The sequence below is a fragment of the Rhinopithecus bieti genome, unplaced genomic scaffold (assembly GCF_001698545.2).
Source record: "Rhinopithecus bieti isolate Rb0 unplaced genomic scaffold, ASM169854v2 scaffold_44695, whole genome shotgun sequence".
Taxonomy (NCBI): domain Eukaryota; kingdom Metazoa; phylum Chordata; class Mammalia; order Primates; family Cercopithecidae; genus Rhinopithecus; species Rhinopithecus bieti.
In genome coordinates, this window is record NW_016818171.1 from 682843 (window position 1) to 698303 (window position 15461).

At 52.8% G+C, this 15461-nt stretch overlaps 2 protein-coding genes across 7 annotated transcripts in view; both read left to right on the forward strand.

Annotated features, from left to right (window-relative positions):
* CUNH17orf113 (chromosome unknown C17orf113 homolog) overlaps nt 1–5106 on the forward strand; it is a 15376-nt gene extending 10270 nt beyond the window's left edge. Inside the window, exons 1-3 of one of the 2 annotated variants that reach the window (XM_017856598.1) lie at nt 243–363; nt 769–1500; nt 3152–5106. In XM_017856598.1, the coding sequence (XP_017712087.1) occupies nt 958–1500; nt 3152–4636 (2028 nt within the window). In that variant the 5' untranslated portion in view covers nt 243–363; nt 769–957 and the 3' untranslated portion in view covers nt 4637–5106. Of the gene's footprint in view, nt 1–242; nt 364–768; nt 1501–3151 lie in introns of those variants that run through there. The other variant, XM_017856597.1, reaches the window with a different exon arrangement.
* ZNF385C (zinc finger protein 385C) overlaps nt 1–15461 on the forward strand; it is a 68145-nt gene that overhangs the window by 48951 nt on the left and 3733 nt on the right. For 3 of the 5 annotated variants that reach the window (XM_017856599.1, XM_017856603.1, XM_017856600.1), the window contains exons 3-5: nt 6420–6568; nt 10808–10918; nt 13676–13841. In XM_017856599.1, the coding sequence (XP_017712088.1) occupies nt 6420–6568; nt 10808–10918; nt 13676–13841 (426 nt within the window). The remainder of the gene's footprint in view (nt 1–6419; nt 6569–10807; nt 10919–13675; nt 13842–15461) is intronic. The other 2 variants (XM_017856601.1, XM_017856602.1) reach the window with 1 other exon arrangement.

Consider the following 15461-nt stretch of genomic DNA (forward strand, 5'->3'; position numbering starts at 1 on the left):
CCCAAGCCATCCTTTTTTTTTTTTTTTTGAGACAGGGTCTAGCTCTGTCACCCAGTCTGGAGTGCAGTGGCACCATCACGGCTCACTGCAACCTCTGCCTCCCAGGCTCAAGCAACCCGCCTTAACCTCCTCAGTAGCTGGGCCTATAGGCATGCACCACCATGCCTGGCTAATTTTTATTTTTATTTTTTAGAGATGGGGTTTTGCCATGTTGCCCAGGCTGGTCTTGAACTCCTGCGCTCAAGTGAGCCACCTCCCAAAGTGCTGGGATTACAGGAGTGAGCCACCATGCCTGGCCTGATTTCCTTCTGATGAAGTAGATGACTGTGGGCTGAAGGGCACAGTCATCTTTTGGGCTAGGAGGTGAGAGTTCTGAGTTTTAGTCCTGTTTCACTATGAATTCCTCATGGACCCTGAGAACCACTATCTGTCTCCAGACTGAGCTTCCCCCTTATAAAATGCAGTTGCCTAGGTGCTGCTAGTCTTTCCAGTTCTGAGATGCTTCAGCAGTCCAAGTGAATCAGTGCCTTGTCCTGGGTGGAAAGAGACCCTGGGAGAGGGCTGAGGTCCCCATACCTCCCCACTTTGGATAACACTCTAGGGCCCTTTGCATGACTCCATCCACTGCCCAGAGCCCCTGCCCCAGTGAGCCCCTCCACCCCTCAGCTGGGAGGACTCTGTGGGCAGCATGAAGCCTACCACGCCACCCTAAACCGCCCCTACCATGACAGACCCCTAACACCTCTTCCTTGTCTGTTTCATCTCCAGTCTCCCACCCACGGAGCAGGAATAAACTCTTCAGGCTTAGATGGATGGGCCCTGTTAGCCTGGCGGGCTGCCCCCATCCTGCCTCCCCATCAACTCCTCTTGTCAAGGGAGGTGCCTCTGTGTGGGGGGGAGGCAGGGGGGCAAGAGCATTCAGGTGGGGGTTGGGAGTTCCTTGCTCAGAGAGCAAGAATGGTGCCCCCAGGGAAGAAACCAGCGGGAGAGGCTTCCAACTCCAACAAGAAGTGTAAGCGTTACTTCAACGAGCACTGGAAAGAGGAGTTTACCTGGCTAGACTTTGACTATGAGCGGAAGCTGATGTTCTGCCTCGAGTGCCGCCAGGCCCTGGTACGGAACAAGCATGGCAAAGCCGAAAACGCCTTCACTGTGGGCACTGACAACTTCCAGCGCCACGCCCTGCTGCGCCACGTGACCTCAGGAGCCCACCGCCAGGCTCTGGCTGTCAACCAGGGCCAGCCCCCTTTTGAGGGCCAGGCTGAGGGTGGAGGGGCCTGCCCAGGCCTGGCTATGACCCCCGCCTCCAGGGGCGTCAAGGTGGAGGTAGACCCGGCCAAAGTAGCTGTGCTGACTACCGTGTACTGCATGGCAAAGGAGGATGTGCCCGACGACCGCTGCTCTGCCCTGCTCGAGCTGCAGAGGTTCAACCTGTGCCAGGCACTGCTGGGCACAGAGCATGGCGATTACTACAGTCCCAGGAGGGTGAGGGACATGCAGGTGGGTGACAGCCAGAAGTGTGGGGGAAGGGCTTGGGAAGGGAGGACACTGAGCCACCTGGGAACAGCCCTAGCATGCCAGGCCCTTGGGGAGCAGCTAGGGCATTTCATTCATATCTTCTCCCTTCAGAACCTTCCCTGAGGGCCTACTGTGTGCCTGGTGCTGGGCTAGCTGCAGGGATACAACAGTGAAGAGGCCAGACCAGGCCTTGTTTTTAGCGGGAACAGGGGCACTCTTCTCACTAGCTAAATCAGACGTTGCAAACTGGTGGTCTGGAGGCTTGATTGACCCACAGATGTATTTATTTATTTTTTTTTCTGAGGAGTCTCGCTCTGTCGCCCAGGCTGGAGAGCAGTGGTGTGATCTCAGCTCACTGCAACCTCTGCCTTCTTGGCTCAAGTGATTCTCCTGCCTCAGCCTCCCTATTAGCTAGGATTACAGGCGCATGCCACCACACCCAGCTAATTTTTGTATTTTTAGTAGAGACAGGGTATAACCATGTTGGCCAGGCCAGTTTTGAACTCCTGACCTCAGGTGATCTGCCCACCTCAGCCTCCCAAAGTGATGGTATTATAGGTGTGAGCAACCGTGCCTGGCCTCTGTTTTGTTTTTTGTTTTTTTGTTTTTTTTAAACATAGAGATGGGGTCACACTATGTTGCCCAGGCTGGTCTTGAACTCCTGGCCTCAGGCAATCCTCCTGCCTTGGACCCCCAAAGTGCTGGAATGGAAATGGAAATGACTTCTGACTTAGTTTTCTTTTGGGGCTGTTTTCTGTGCCGAGCCTGTTTAATTAGTTTTCATAGTGTTTTTGAAAAACTCGAATTTGTTTCAACTTTAAAAAAACTCAGGAGATTACATATAAAAATCTACATTTGTGACTATATTGAAAAGCAAGGTCCCCATGCTCTCACAGCAGGATGTGCTGGAGTTGGAGAGCAGGGCATTCCCTCTGGCTTATCCCTGGCTTTCTCTAAGCTCAGTATCACTCACTTGGCCCCTGGAGACATGCAAATTGCAGCTCTTTCCTAGGTACTAACTGTGTGAGCCCTGTGGGCTGGGTTGGAGGTGGGGGAGTTAGATCTCATCCTACAGAGATGACAAATAGAGAAACAGCATACAGCTGGGACCCAGGGTAACTGGGAGTTGGGAGTGAATGTGCCTATCAGTTAATCGCTGAGCTGGACAGTGGAGGGAGACCCCCAGGAATAGGGCAGACTAGGATGATGCTATAGGAAAACACAGTGAAAAAACTAGCTTTCCTAGAGCTGTTTATGGTTCATAAAGTGCTTTCACTGCAACAAAAGTTGACATTTATAATTTACAACAATGCTTTGAGAAGATTTGGGGCTGGTATTAGCTGACAGCAGGTATAAGAGCTGAGAAAACTAGACCAGGTGTGGTGGGAAGCCAGGGTGGGAGGACTGTTCTTAGAGAGGCCAGGAGCTGTAGAGGTGAGAAAACTGAGGCTCGGAGAAGTGAAGTGACTGGCCAAAGGTAGCACAGCCAGTAAGTGGCAAAGCCGGGATTAGTCCCTAAGTCTGTGTGGACCTCAAGGCCTGGGCTCTTGGCACCACCCCACACTGCCTGCCTCCGCCTCTCAGGACAAGCCTAACTCAGTCCTCCCTCCCTTTCTCTTCCTGGCTGTCCCAGGTGGCCATTGCCAGTGTCTTGCACACAGAGGCCTGCCAGCGCCTGAAGGCATCCCCATATGTGGGGCTGGTGTTGGACGAGACCAGAGACTGGCCGGAGTCACACAGCCTGGCCCTGTTTGCCACTTCGGTGTCCCCCTGTGATGGCCAGCCTGCCACCACCTTCCTGGGCAGTGTGGAGCTACAGGAGGGCGAGGCCACTGCTGGCCAGCTCTTGGACATCCTGCAGGCTTTCGGCGTATCTGCACCCAAGCTGGCCTGGCTCAGCTCAAGCCTCCCCAGTGAGCGCCTGGGGAGTGTGGGCCCACAGCTCCGGGCCACTTGCCCACTGCTGGCAGAGCTGCACTGCCTCCCTGGCCGCACAGATCCTGAGCCCCCCGCCTACTTGGGTCAATATGAGAGCATATTGGATGCCCTATTCCGCCTCCATGGTGGTCCTAGTTCCCACTTGGTCCCTGAGCTCCGGGCAGCACTGGACCTTGCAGCTATTGACTTGGCAGGGCCTCGGCCAGTGCCCTGGGCCTCCCTGCTGCCTGTCGTGGAAGCAGTGGCAGAGGCCTGGCCTGGCCTGGTGCCCACCCTGGAGGCTGCAGCCCTTGCCTCACCTGTGGCGGGGTCACTGGCCCTGGCCCTGCGCCAATTCACCTTCGTGGCCTTCACCCACCTGCTGCTGGATGCCCTGCCCTCTGTGCAGAAGCTCTCCCTTGTCCTGCAGGCAGAAGAGCCGGACATGGCCTTGCTACAGCCCCTGGTGATGGCGGCTGCGGCCTCCCTCCAAGCTCAGCGCGGTTCAGGTGGGGCCCGCCTCCAGGGCTTCCTGCAGGAACTGGCATCCACGGACCCTGATACCAGCAGCGGGCGCTGCACCTACCGCGGCGTGGAGCTGCTCGGTTACTCAGAGGCTGCGGTCCGGGGCTTGGAGTGGCTCCGGGGGTCCTTCCTGGACTCCATGCGGAAGGGCCTACAGGACTCCTACCCCGGGCCTTCGCTGGACGCCGTGGCCGCCTTCGCGGCGATCTTCGACCCCCGCCGCTACCCTCAGGCGCCGGAGGAGCTGGGCGCGCATGGCGAGGGGGCGCTGCGGGTGCTGCTGCGCGGCTTTGCGCCTGCCGTGGTGCGCCAGCGGGCGCTAGGCGACTTCTCGCTGTTTAAGCGCGTGGTGTTCAGCCTTGGGCGGCTCGGCCCGCGGGCCTTGTGCACTCAGCTGGCGTGTGCGCACTCGGAGCTGCACGAGCTCTTCCCCGACTTCGCTGCCCTAGCCGCCTTGGCTTTGGCGCTGCCCGCGGGCGCTGGCCTGCTGGACAAGGTCGGCCGCAGCCGGGAGCTGCGGTGGTGGGGGCAGAGCGGGGCCGGGGAAGGCCGGGGGGGCCACGTGGTGAAGATCGCAGTGGATGGGCCCCCGCTGCACGAGTTTGACTTTGGGTTGGCTGTAGAGTTCTTAGAGAGTGGGTGGGGAGAAGGCTTCCTGGGGTCGCAGCTCACCTGAGGGTGGCCTCCTCCTCTCGGCCCAGCCAGCCTGGGGCCTTTAGGGCCAACCTAGACTTGACCATGCTGCACCCAAGATGATCTGCTGACTGTGGCCTCCCAGGGGCCTGAGGCCACCCACCCACCCTTCTGGAGCTTCCCACCAACCCCACCCTGTAGGCTGTGGAGGAAGGGACTGGCTCAAGAGGAGCCTGGGCGGGTGGGCAGAGATGCTAGGATCTGGGGCACCCTAAATCATTCCTGGCCTTTACACAGTTAGATGAGGAGTAGCTCACCCTTTTTCCTTCTGGATTCGGCCCAAGTTTGGGCTCCCCCCCATATATGGCAGTTCTTGGCTTGGGGGAGGAAGACTAGGTCTTGGGAATTGAGTGGCTGAGGGAAGGGACACTGGTCCTTGGCTGTTTCTTTCTTTTTCTTTTTTTGAGATGGAGTCTTGCTCTGTCGTCCAGGGTGGAGTGCAGTGGCACAATCTCGGCTCACTGCAACCTCTGCCTCCTGGGTTCAAGCAATTCTCCTGCCTCAGCCTCCCGAGTAGCTGGGATTACAGGCGCCTGCCACCACGCCCGGCTAATTTTATTTTTAGTAGAGACAGGGTTTCACCATGTAGGCCAGGCTGGTCTCGAACTCCTGACCTCAAGCGATCCACCTGCCTCGGCCTCCCAAAATGCTGGGATTACAGGCGCGAGCCACCGCACCCTGCCCTTGGCTGTTTCTTAGTCCCACTCCTGGCAGTGTCTATTCTCTTCAGCTATGACTGGGGAGTAGATGACAGTGCTTGTTTCTGACACACAGCACAGTGTCCTCTCTGTACACAAGCTGGTGGTTCAAGGGCCAGTGGTTCCAGCGAGACAGTGTTTCCCTTCCTCCCCTCCTCGCCAATGGGCTGCCTCAGGCCTTTTCTGTGTATAACTGTGTATATAGACATAAAACCTACAAATGTGAAATAAACCTATGCTATCTTTCATAGTGTTACCACACAAACATCTAAAAGGACTACTTTTGGTTTTGCAATGACAGGGTCCAAAAATGCCCCAGATGGGCTGGATTCATTTATTTTTTCTAATTTTTTATTCCCCAAAGTCCAGTTGCTCTCCAAGTTCCTACCCCTCCCCTGCCCTTGCCTCAGACCTTTAAGACCAAAGACTGCAAATCCACAGTGCTGTACCTGCTGCCTCCGAGGACTGGCCTCAAGGCCCAACCCAGGGACGCTGGCTTATTTGCCTCCTGGGGGAAGCAGTTTAGACCTCACCAGAGCTGGGGAACACATCCCTTCAGAGCCCATGGGTTTCCCATTCCCTCCTGTCAGCCCTGGCTGTGAAAGCCTGGGGATCTGGAGGGAGGGAGGATAGTTAGAGAGTGAGAGGGGCGAGAGCTGGCCTTTTCCTAATACCCCTGGGTTTGAGTTTAATTTGCAATAAAATGGAATCCCAGCACATCATGCAGTCTCCATGGTGGTGTGTGACAGGGGCCTGCCCAGACCCCTCTGTCCCTCTCTTGGCTGGGCTGCCCTGGGGTTCAGTATGCTGCCTCAGTAGGGGCGGGAGGGTCATCCCTCTGGGCTGGGAGCCTCCAACTGTGGACTCCCTGCCTCTGCTTCCCCAGCTGTGGGAAGGAAGGGCACAGGGAAGGGGGCTATAATCACCCTGGGTCTGGCTGGTGCCACTCTGTGAAGAGAGATACAGGTTTCTGCCCAGCTCCACACCCAGGGAGCCCATCCACCTCTTGTTCTGGCTACAGAGGTAGGAGAGAGCCCATTTCAGACCGTGCCCTTCTTCCTCCTGCAGCAGGCCTGGCCTCCAGCGCCCCCAGCCCCCTGCTGGCCTCCCTGCCCCTGCCCACCCGGCCTCTGCAGCCCCCGCTGGACTTCAAGCACTTGCTCGCCTTCCACTTCAATGGCGCTGCCCCGCTCAGTCTCTTCCCCAACTTCAGCACGGTATGGGCTGGGCTGGCGGGTGGGGGCATGCACCCAAGCTTGTGGGTGGGCATGGAAGTTGGGCTCAGGGGCCAGCTCTCAGCAGCTGGGTCTAACCGGGAGCTTGTTCTCTAACCTCCCTCAGAGGGGATAGGTGCTCCCCAAATAGGGACCCCTATTTGGGACCCTAGGAGAGGGCCCCGCTCTCTCTTAGGCTGGGGAACAAGATAGTGTCAGCCCTCTCCCCACCCCCACCATCATAGCTGCTGGGCCTGCAAGAGCCTGTAGCCCGTGCATTCCACTTGAGCTTCTGTGTAGGCGCTCCTGTGGATGACGTGTGTGTGTGTGTGTGTGTGTGTGTGTGTGTGTGTGTGTGTGTGTAACTGACCTGTGCCTTTCTGTTGTAGTTTCTATAGGTCTTTGTATGTTATATGTGGATGTGAGTTTGTGTGTTGGTGTTCAGCGTGTGTTTGTAAACAACTCTTTGTGCGTGGGTAATTTTATGTAATTAAGGTATTTGCCTGTGCAGTCTGAGGGTTTGTTGTGTCCTTGTGTCTTTTAAGTGTGTGTTTGGTGTGTATCTGCCCTCTAAGCATATGTTTTTGTGTGGTTTGGGTGACTGTGAGTTTACCTGTGGTCATGTGCCCTTTGTGTGCATGAGTGTGAATGTTCTGCTTGTCTGAGCATTTGTAACTGCCTGAAGCTTTTGTGCTGTGTATGTGTCCTGGTCTGTACATTTCCTTGTACGTGTGTGTGCATAACAAGTGTAGTATGAATTTTAATTCACTATATGAAGGATCAGCAACCATCTCCGTTTTTTTAAATTTGGAAAAATCAAATTAAATCATGGGTGTGGCATGCCCCATCCTGAGCAGATGGTGGCAAACTCCACCTTAGTCACACTTAGGAATCCCTTCCCTCCCACCCTCCAGAGTTAGACAGAGGTCCTAAGGAGTCTGAGGCATTTGGTGGGTGGTCTTCTGGTCTCACGTCCCTGCTGTCGCTTGCTGACAGGCTCACTGTTGAAAGGCATGGTTCCAATTGCAGGGGGCCCTTGCAGGCCATTCTCCTCTGAGGTCCTGTCCCCTGAGCCCCTTGCTGGCACTGGGTGCTGTGAGAATTTGAACCTCTTTCTGTTCTCAGGGAAGTTTCTGCACCCATGTGCTTCTCTCTAAGCTCTGTTTTCTTTTCTTGGGAAGGTTTGGAAAGTTCCTTTTTTATTTTATTTTATTTTTATATAAGCAGAGATGAGGTCTCACTATATTACCCAGGCTGGTCTCAAACTCCTGAGCTCAAGGGATCCTCCCACCTCAGCCTCCCAAAGTGTTGAGATTACAGGTGTGAGCCACCGTGCCCAGCCTGGAAGGTTCTTGACAAGTTCAGACAACTGCATTTGGCCCAACCTTCTGAGAAAAGGGAACATCAAGCCTTAATTCTATAGAAGAAAAAAATGATTTAAAATAAGGAAAAGAAGCCAGGTATGGTGGCTCACGCCTGTAATCCCAGCACTTAGGGAAACTGAGGTGGGCTGATCACCTGAGGTCAGGAGTTTGAGACTAAAGCCTGGCCAACAGAGATGGCGAAACCCCATCTCTACTAAAAATACAAAAATTAGTCAAGCATGGTAGCAGGTGCCGGTAATCCCAGCTACTCGGGAGGCTGAGGCAGGAAAATCGCCTGAACCCGGGAGTGGAGGTTGCAGTGAGCCGAGATCGTGTCATTGCACTCCAGCTGGGGTGACAAGAGTGTCTCCATCTCAGGAAAAAAAAAAAAAAAAAAAGAGATAGTGAAACCCCATCTGTACTAAAAATACAAAACTTAGCTGAGCATGGTGGCGGGCACCTGTAATCTCAGCTACTTGGGAGGCTGAGGCAGGAGAATTGCTTGAACTCAGGAGACGGAGGTTGCAAGATCTTGGCTCCGCCATTGCTCTCCAGCCTGGGCGACAAGAGGGAGACTCCATCTCAGAAAACAAAAACAAAAAAAACAAAAAACAAAAAAAAAAAGTACTAAGGAAAAGAAAAAAAATCCAAATTAATATTCCAAAGAAACAATCCTACTCCTTAGGGAACCTTAGGCCTCCACTTGCTGCTCCCTGCCCTCCACTGGCCCCCCACCTCCCCTGGCTGTGGCTCTCACTCTCTCAAGAGAGGTCGTCATGGCTGGGCACGGTGGCTCACACCTGTAATTCCAGCACGTTGGGAGGCCAAGGCAGGCGGATCACTTTGAGGGTAGGAGTTCGAGACCAGCCTGGCCAACATGGTGGAACCCCGTCTCTACTAAAAACACAAAAATTAGCCAGACGTAGTGGTGGGTGCCTGTAATCCCAGCTACTCAGGAGCCTGAGGCAGGAGAATCACTTGAACCGGAGAGGTGGAAGTTGCAGTGAGCTGAGATCATGCCACTGCACTCCAGCCTGGTCGACAGAGCAGTACTCCATCTTAGGGAAAAAAAAAAAAGAGGTCGTCAGTAGCCTCAGGCTCTGTGACAGTGGCAGAGCTGATGAGATAGGACTTATCTTCCCCCAGCCCACAGGTCCAGGCATGAAGCCTGGGTGATGGGAGAGGGAATTCCAGCAGAAGGGTTCTTTGTCTTTTCCCTGCCTCTCCTTGTTTACAACTCTCTGTCCCAATAGTTGTGATTATTGCAAAGGAGAAAAAAAAAATGACCTAAGGGGCACCAAGAGATGCCAAGGCGATCACTAGAACGTGATTCTATGTCCCAGTATCATGCAGGGCACTCTGGCCATTCCCCTGCTTCCAAGAAGAAGCCCAGGCTGACAGATAAAGACAGCCAGGGAAGAGGCTGTTTCTTTTTCTTTTCTTTTCTTTTTTTTCTTTTCTCTTTTCTTTTCCTTTCTTTTCTTTTTTCTTTTTTTTTTTTTTTTTTTTTTTTTTTTTGAGATGGAGTCTCGCTCTGTCTCCCAGGCTGGAGTGCAGTGGCCGGATCTCAGCTCACTGCAAGCTCCGCCTCCCGGGTTCACGCCATTCTCCTGCCTCAGCCTCTCGAGTAGCTGGGACTACAGGTGCCCGCCACCTCGCCCGGCTAGTTTTTTGTATTTTTTAGTAGAGATGGGGTTTCACCGTGTTAGCCAGGATGGTCTCGATCTCCTGACCTCGTGATCCGCCCGTCTCGGCCTCCCAAAGTGCTGGGATTACAGGCTTGAGCCACTGCGCCCGGCCCTTTTCCTTTCTTTTCTTTTCCCTCCCCCCCCTTTCTTTCTTTTTTTTTTTTTTTTAAGCCAGAGTCTCACTCTGTTACCCAGGCTGGAGTGCAGTGGCGCAGTCTCAGCTCATTGCAACCTCTGCCTCTCTGGTCCAAGCTTCCTGCCTCAGCCTCCTGAGTAGCTGAGACTACAGCCACGTGCCACCACGCCCGGCTAATTTTTGTATTTTTAGTAGAGAAGGGGTTTCACTTGGCCAGGCTGGTCTCGAACTCCTGACCTCCAGTGATTCACCCATCTTGGCCTCCCAAAGTGCTGGGATTACAGGCGTGAGCCACCACACCCAGCCANTAAGCCAGAGTCTCACTCTGTTACCCAGGCTGGAGTGCAGTGGCGCAGTCTCAGCTCATTGCAACCTCTGCCTCTCTGGTCCAAGCTTCCTGCCTCAGCCTCCTGAGTAGCTGAGACTACAGCCACGTGCCACCACGCCCGGCTAATTTTGTATTTTAGTAGAGAAGGGGTTTCACTTGGCCAGGCTGGTCTCGAACTCCTGACCTCCAGTGATTCACCCATCTTGGCCTCCCAAAGTGCTGGGATTACAGGCGTGAGCCACCACACCCAGCCAGCTGTTTCTTTTTCTTTTTTTCTTTCTTCCTTTCTTTTTTTTGAGACAAAGTTTTGCTCTTGTTGCCCAGGCTGGAGGTGCTCTCGGCTCACCGCAACCTCCATCTCCCCGGTTCAAGCGATTCTCCTGCCTCAGCCTCCCAAGTAGCTGGGATTACAGGCACACGCCATCACACCTGGCTAATTTTGTATTTTTTTTTAGTGGAGTCGGGGTTTCTCCATGTTGGTCAGGCTGGTCTTGAACTCCCAACCTGAGGTGATCTGCCTGCCTCGGACTCTCAAAGTGCTGGGATTACAGGCATGAGTCACCACAGCTGGCCCAGGTGTTTCTTTTTCCAACATCCACAGGATGGAAAAGTTCTTCCTAGAAGCTGACGACGGCCCTCTTCAGTCATCTTTAGTTTTGTGCTGCCCTCAATCCCTGCTTCCCAAGCCAACCCCAGAGTTATTATGCCCTCCCACTCCCTTCACAGATGGACCCGGTCCAGAAAGCTGTCATCAGCCACACGTTTGGGGTCCCCTCCCCTCTGAAGAAGAAGCTCTTCATTTCCTGTAACATCTGTCACCTAAGGTTCAACTCAGCGGTGAGACAAAGTAGTGAAAGCAGGTCTGGGGAGGGGGCTGGGCAGAGAGAGGGCTGGAGGCTGGGCTTTCGGGGTCCTTCTGGGAGGAATACCAGTGGCAAAGGGGCTGTGGTCTGTATTTTCAATCCCTGGCTGCAGAAGAGGCACTCTTGGTCCTTTAACCATCGCACCCTCTCCTCTCCCTAGATTCTTCTGCCCCTTCCATTTCTGCCCAGCTATAGCCCAGTGGGATTCCATTTCCTTCCCCCCAGGCCTCTCTCCTATGTTCTGGATCCTTCTGCAAGACAGCAGACTGCCTTTCCTCCACTCCGGGTCCCAGGGGACCATCTCATCAGCTCCTGATCTGAGTTTACAAAATGTGATCATGCCCGTCACCTTAAATAATAGTTCTCATGATACGTCTGTGAGAGGGGTAGAGGCAGGATTTTTGTGGTTTTTTTTTGTTTTTTTGTTTGTTTGGTTTTTTTGGGGGTTTTTTTTTTTGTTTTTTTTTTTTTAAGACAAGGTCTCACTCTGTCACCTAGGCAGGAGTGCAGTGGCATAATCTTGACTCACTGTAACCTCCACCTCCAGGGTTCAAGTGATTCTTGTGCCTCGGCTTCCCTAGTAGCTGGGATTACAGGGATGTGCTACCACGCCTGGCTAATTTTTTTTTGTATTTTTGGCAGAGACAGGGTTTCACCATGTTGCCCAGGCTGGTCTCGAACTCCTAGGCTCAAGTGATCCACCCACCTCGACCTCCCAAAATGCTGGGATTACAGGTGTGAACCACCGTGCCTGGCCTAGAGACGCTATTATAATCCCCGATTTTCAGATGAGGAAAGTGAGCCTTAGAGAGGTTAAATGACTTGCCTAAGACCACACAGCTGGTTAGTAGCAAAGCTGGGATATGAACCCAGGCCTGGCTGACCCCAAGGTCTATGACTCTACTACAGCCTACCCCTTTCTACTACATCCTATCCCTAGGTAGAGGAGGAACCTCATTCTGGCCTCGCAGGGAAGGTCTACCTCTTGTCAGGCAATCTGGGGTTTCAGTTGGATGTCAGCAGAACTGCTGTGGTGTCGCATCCAGGGAAGGGCTGTGGGAACCTGTGTTTCCAGGAGGTGGGCCAGGGAGCAGCAAGTGAGGACCCTTGGAGGGAGGACACTGACAGACCAGATTTGGGGATTCCCTTCAGGCCTTCTGGTTCCATGAGTCCTGCAAGAGATGGAGGAGAGGCTGGGCATGGTGGCTCACGCCTGTAATCCCAGCACTTTGGGAGGCCGAGGTGGGTGGATCACTTGAGGTCAGGAGTTAGAGACCAGCCTGGCCAACATGGTGAAACCCATCTCTACTAAAATAAAGAAGAAAAAAAAAGCAGCCAGTTGTGGTGGCAGGCGCCTGTAATCCCAGCTACTCGGGAAGCTGAGGCAGGAGAGTCACTTGAACCCAGGAGGCAGAGGTTGCAGTGAGCTGAGATTGCTCCCACAGCACTCCAGCCTGGGTGACAGAGCGAGATTCTGTCTCAAAAAAAAAAGATGGGAGGAGAGAATTTGTTCTGAGGGAGGAACCATGGCTTCTTCCTGGCAAATAGCAAATGCTCAGTAATGACTTGTTGAACAAGTGAACAAAGGGATGAATGTTCTGGGGTACATATGCCCCAAAGTGTGGGGATTGCTCTGCTTTCTCCATTTGTGCATTGATGCACTTGATAACTAACATTCATTGAGCAGCCACTCTATGGACTCGGCCCTTGTAATTCATGTTCCCATGTAATTCTGACAACCCCATGAGGTTTTTTTTTTTTTTTTTTTTTTTTTTTGAGACGGAGTCTCACTCTTCGCCCAGGCTGGAGTGCAGTGGCTTGATCTTGGCTCACTGCAAGCTCCGCCTTTCGGGTTCACGCCATTCTCCTGCCTCAGCCTCCCGAGTAGCTGGGACTACAGGCGCCCGCCACCATGCCTGGCTAATTTTTTGTATTTTAGTAGAGACGGGGTTTCACTGTGTTAGCCAGGATGGTCTCGATCTCCTGACCTTGTGATCCGCCCGCCTCAGCCTCTCAAAGTGCTGGGACTACAGGCGTGAGGCACCGCGCCCGGCCGAGGTCAGTATTATCATCACAGAGTTTATGGATGAGGAGACTCAGGCTCAGAGAGATGATGTTATTTGCCTAAAGATGTAGTTAGTGCCCGGGCCCGGTGGCTCATGCCTGTAATCCCAGCACTTTGGGAGGCTAAGGCGGGTGGATCATGAAGTCAGGAAATTGAGACCATCCTGGCTAATAAAGTGAAACCCCATCTCTACTAAAAACACAAAAAATTAGCCTGGTGTGGTGGCACGCACCTGTAGTCCCAGCTACCCAGGAGGCTGAGACAGGAGAATCGCTTGAACCCAGGAGGCGGAGGTTGCAGTGAGCCGAGATGGCGCCACTGCACTCCAGCCTGGGCGACAGAGTGAGACTCCGCCTCAAAAAAAAAAAAAAAAAAAAAAAAAAAAATCAGAAAGCAAAAACAATAGCAAAAAAAGATGTAGTTAGTAAGTGGCTGAGTCAGATCTGAAGCCAGAGGCTGCCTGCCTTGGAGCTCATGCGCGAGAACACATTCTGTAAACCTCAGAGCCACATGTACTATGGTGGTGATGATGACAAGGACAAGGACTTGCCCTTTGTGTGCCTGAGCCCTGCCTCCCTTGGACCTGTCCCCTGCTGGGCTTCAGTTCATGAATGGGGCATGTGGACTCAGCCAGTGAATGGTGACCTCTTGCCCTCCCCTCCCCAGAACCAGGCCGAGGCACATTATAAAGGCCACAAACACGCCAGAAAACTCAAGGCTGTCGAGGCTGCCAAGAGCAAGCAGAGGCCACACACCCAGGCCCAGGATGGGGCTGTAGTGTCCCCAGTCCCAACGCTGGCCAGTGGAGTCCCTGGAGAGCAACAGAGTAAAGGTCAGTCCTGAGCTCTTCTCTTTCCCACGTCTCCACTCCAAATCTGGTTTCTGACAAGGGGTTGAGAGATTTCTGCTTATTCTTTTTGCTTGTGTTGGAGTATTCCATACAGACAGGCAAAGGTACACAGGTGAACCACTCCATGAATTTTCCTAAGCTGAACACACCCAGATCAGGAAACATGTTACCAGCACCTCAGAAGCTTGTCTTGCACCTCTTCCCGGTCATTACCCTGAAGTATTCATTTCCGAGGGCTGCCTCCACAAATGACTACATTTGTGAAGTTAGGCATGGTGGCTCACACCTTGTGATGGTTAACACTTTGGGAGGCTGAGGCGGGAGGATTGCTTGAAGCCTGGAGTTTGAGACCAGTCTGGGTAACATGGTGTGACCCTGTCTCTACAAAAAAATTTATTTGCCAGGCATGATGATACACACCTGTAGTCCCAGCTGCTCAAGAGGCTGAAGCAGGAAGATCTGCTTAAGCCCAGGAGGTCGAGGCTGCAGTGAGCTGTGGTCATGCCACTGTACTCTAGCCTGGGTGACAGAGCAAAACCTTGTCTCTAACTTCCCCCGTCCACCCCCCAAAAAAAAGACTCCAACCTGGGTGGCTGAAAACAACAGAAATGTATTTTCCCACAGCTCAGAGGCCAGAAGTCTGAAATCAAGGCATTGACAGGGTTGGTTCCTTCTTGGGGGCTCTGAGGAGAAAGTGTCTCATGCTTCTCTTCTGGCCTTTGGTGGTTGCGGGCATTCCTTGGCACTCCTTGGCTTATAGACGCATCACTCCAATCTCCTCCTCCATCTCCACATTCTCTCTTGTGTGTCTCTGTGTCTCCACAAGCTCTTCTTCTAAGGGTACCAGTCACTAGATTAGTCCCACCCAAACCCAGCATGACCTCATCTTAAGTAATTTTATCTGCAAAGACGCTGTTTCCAAATAAGGTCACATTCTGAGGTTCCAGATAGGCATGAATTTTGGGGGAGACACTGTTCAACCGACTGCAGCCCCTCTAATGGTAAATACGATCCTGACTTCTCAGCATACATCAGTTTTACCTGTTTTTGGTGAATCATAGAGTATGTAGGGTTTTTTGTATCTGTTTTCTTTTGTGTTTTTTTGTTTGTTTTTTGAGAGAGAGTCTCGCTCTGTCTCCCAGGACGACACAGTGGTGCAATCCTGGCTCACTGCAACCTCTGCTTCCTGGGTTCAAGCCATTCTCCTGCCTCAGCCTCCCAAGTAGCTGGGACTACAGGCACCCACCACCACGTCCAGCTAATTTTTTTTATTTTTAGTAGAGACAGGGTTTCACCATATTGGCCAGGCTGGTCTCTAACTCCTGACCTTGTGATCCACCTGCCTTGGCCTCCCAAAGTGCTGGGATTACAGGTGTGAGCCACCCCACCCGGCCTGTATCTGGGTTTTATTCATCTCTCACAAACATTCATCAACATTCATTGTATCTGTAAGATTCATCCAGGTTTTTGTGTGTAGCTGTAGTTTGTTCTTTTTCATTGCTGTGTAGTACTCCATTGCAGATCATACCACTACTTTTTTTTTAATTTGAATTTTTAAAAAGTTTTTTTTTTTTTTTTTTTTTTTTTTTTTTTTTTTTTTTT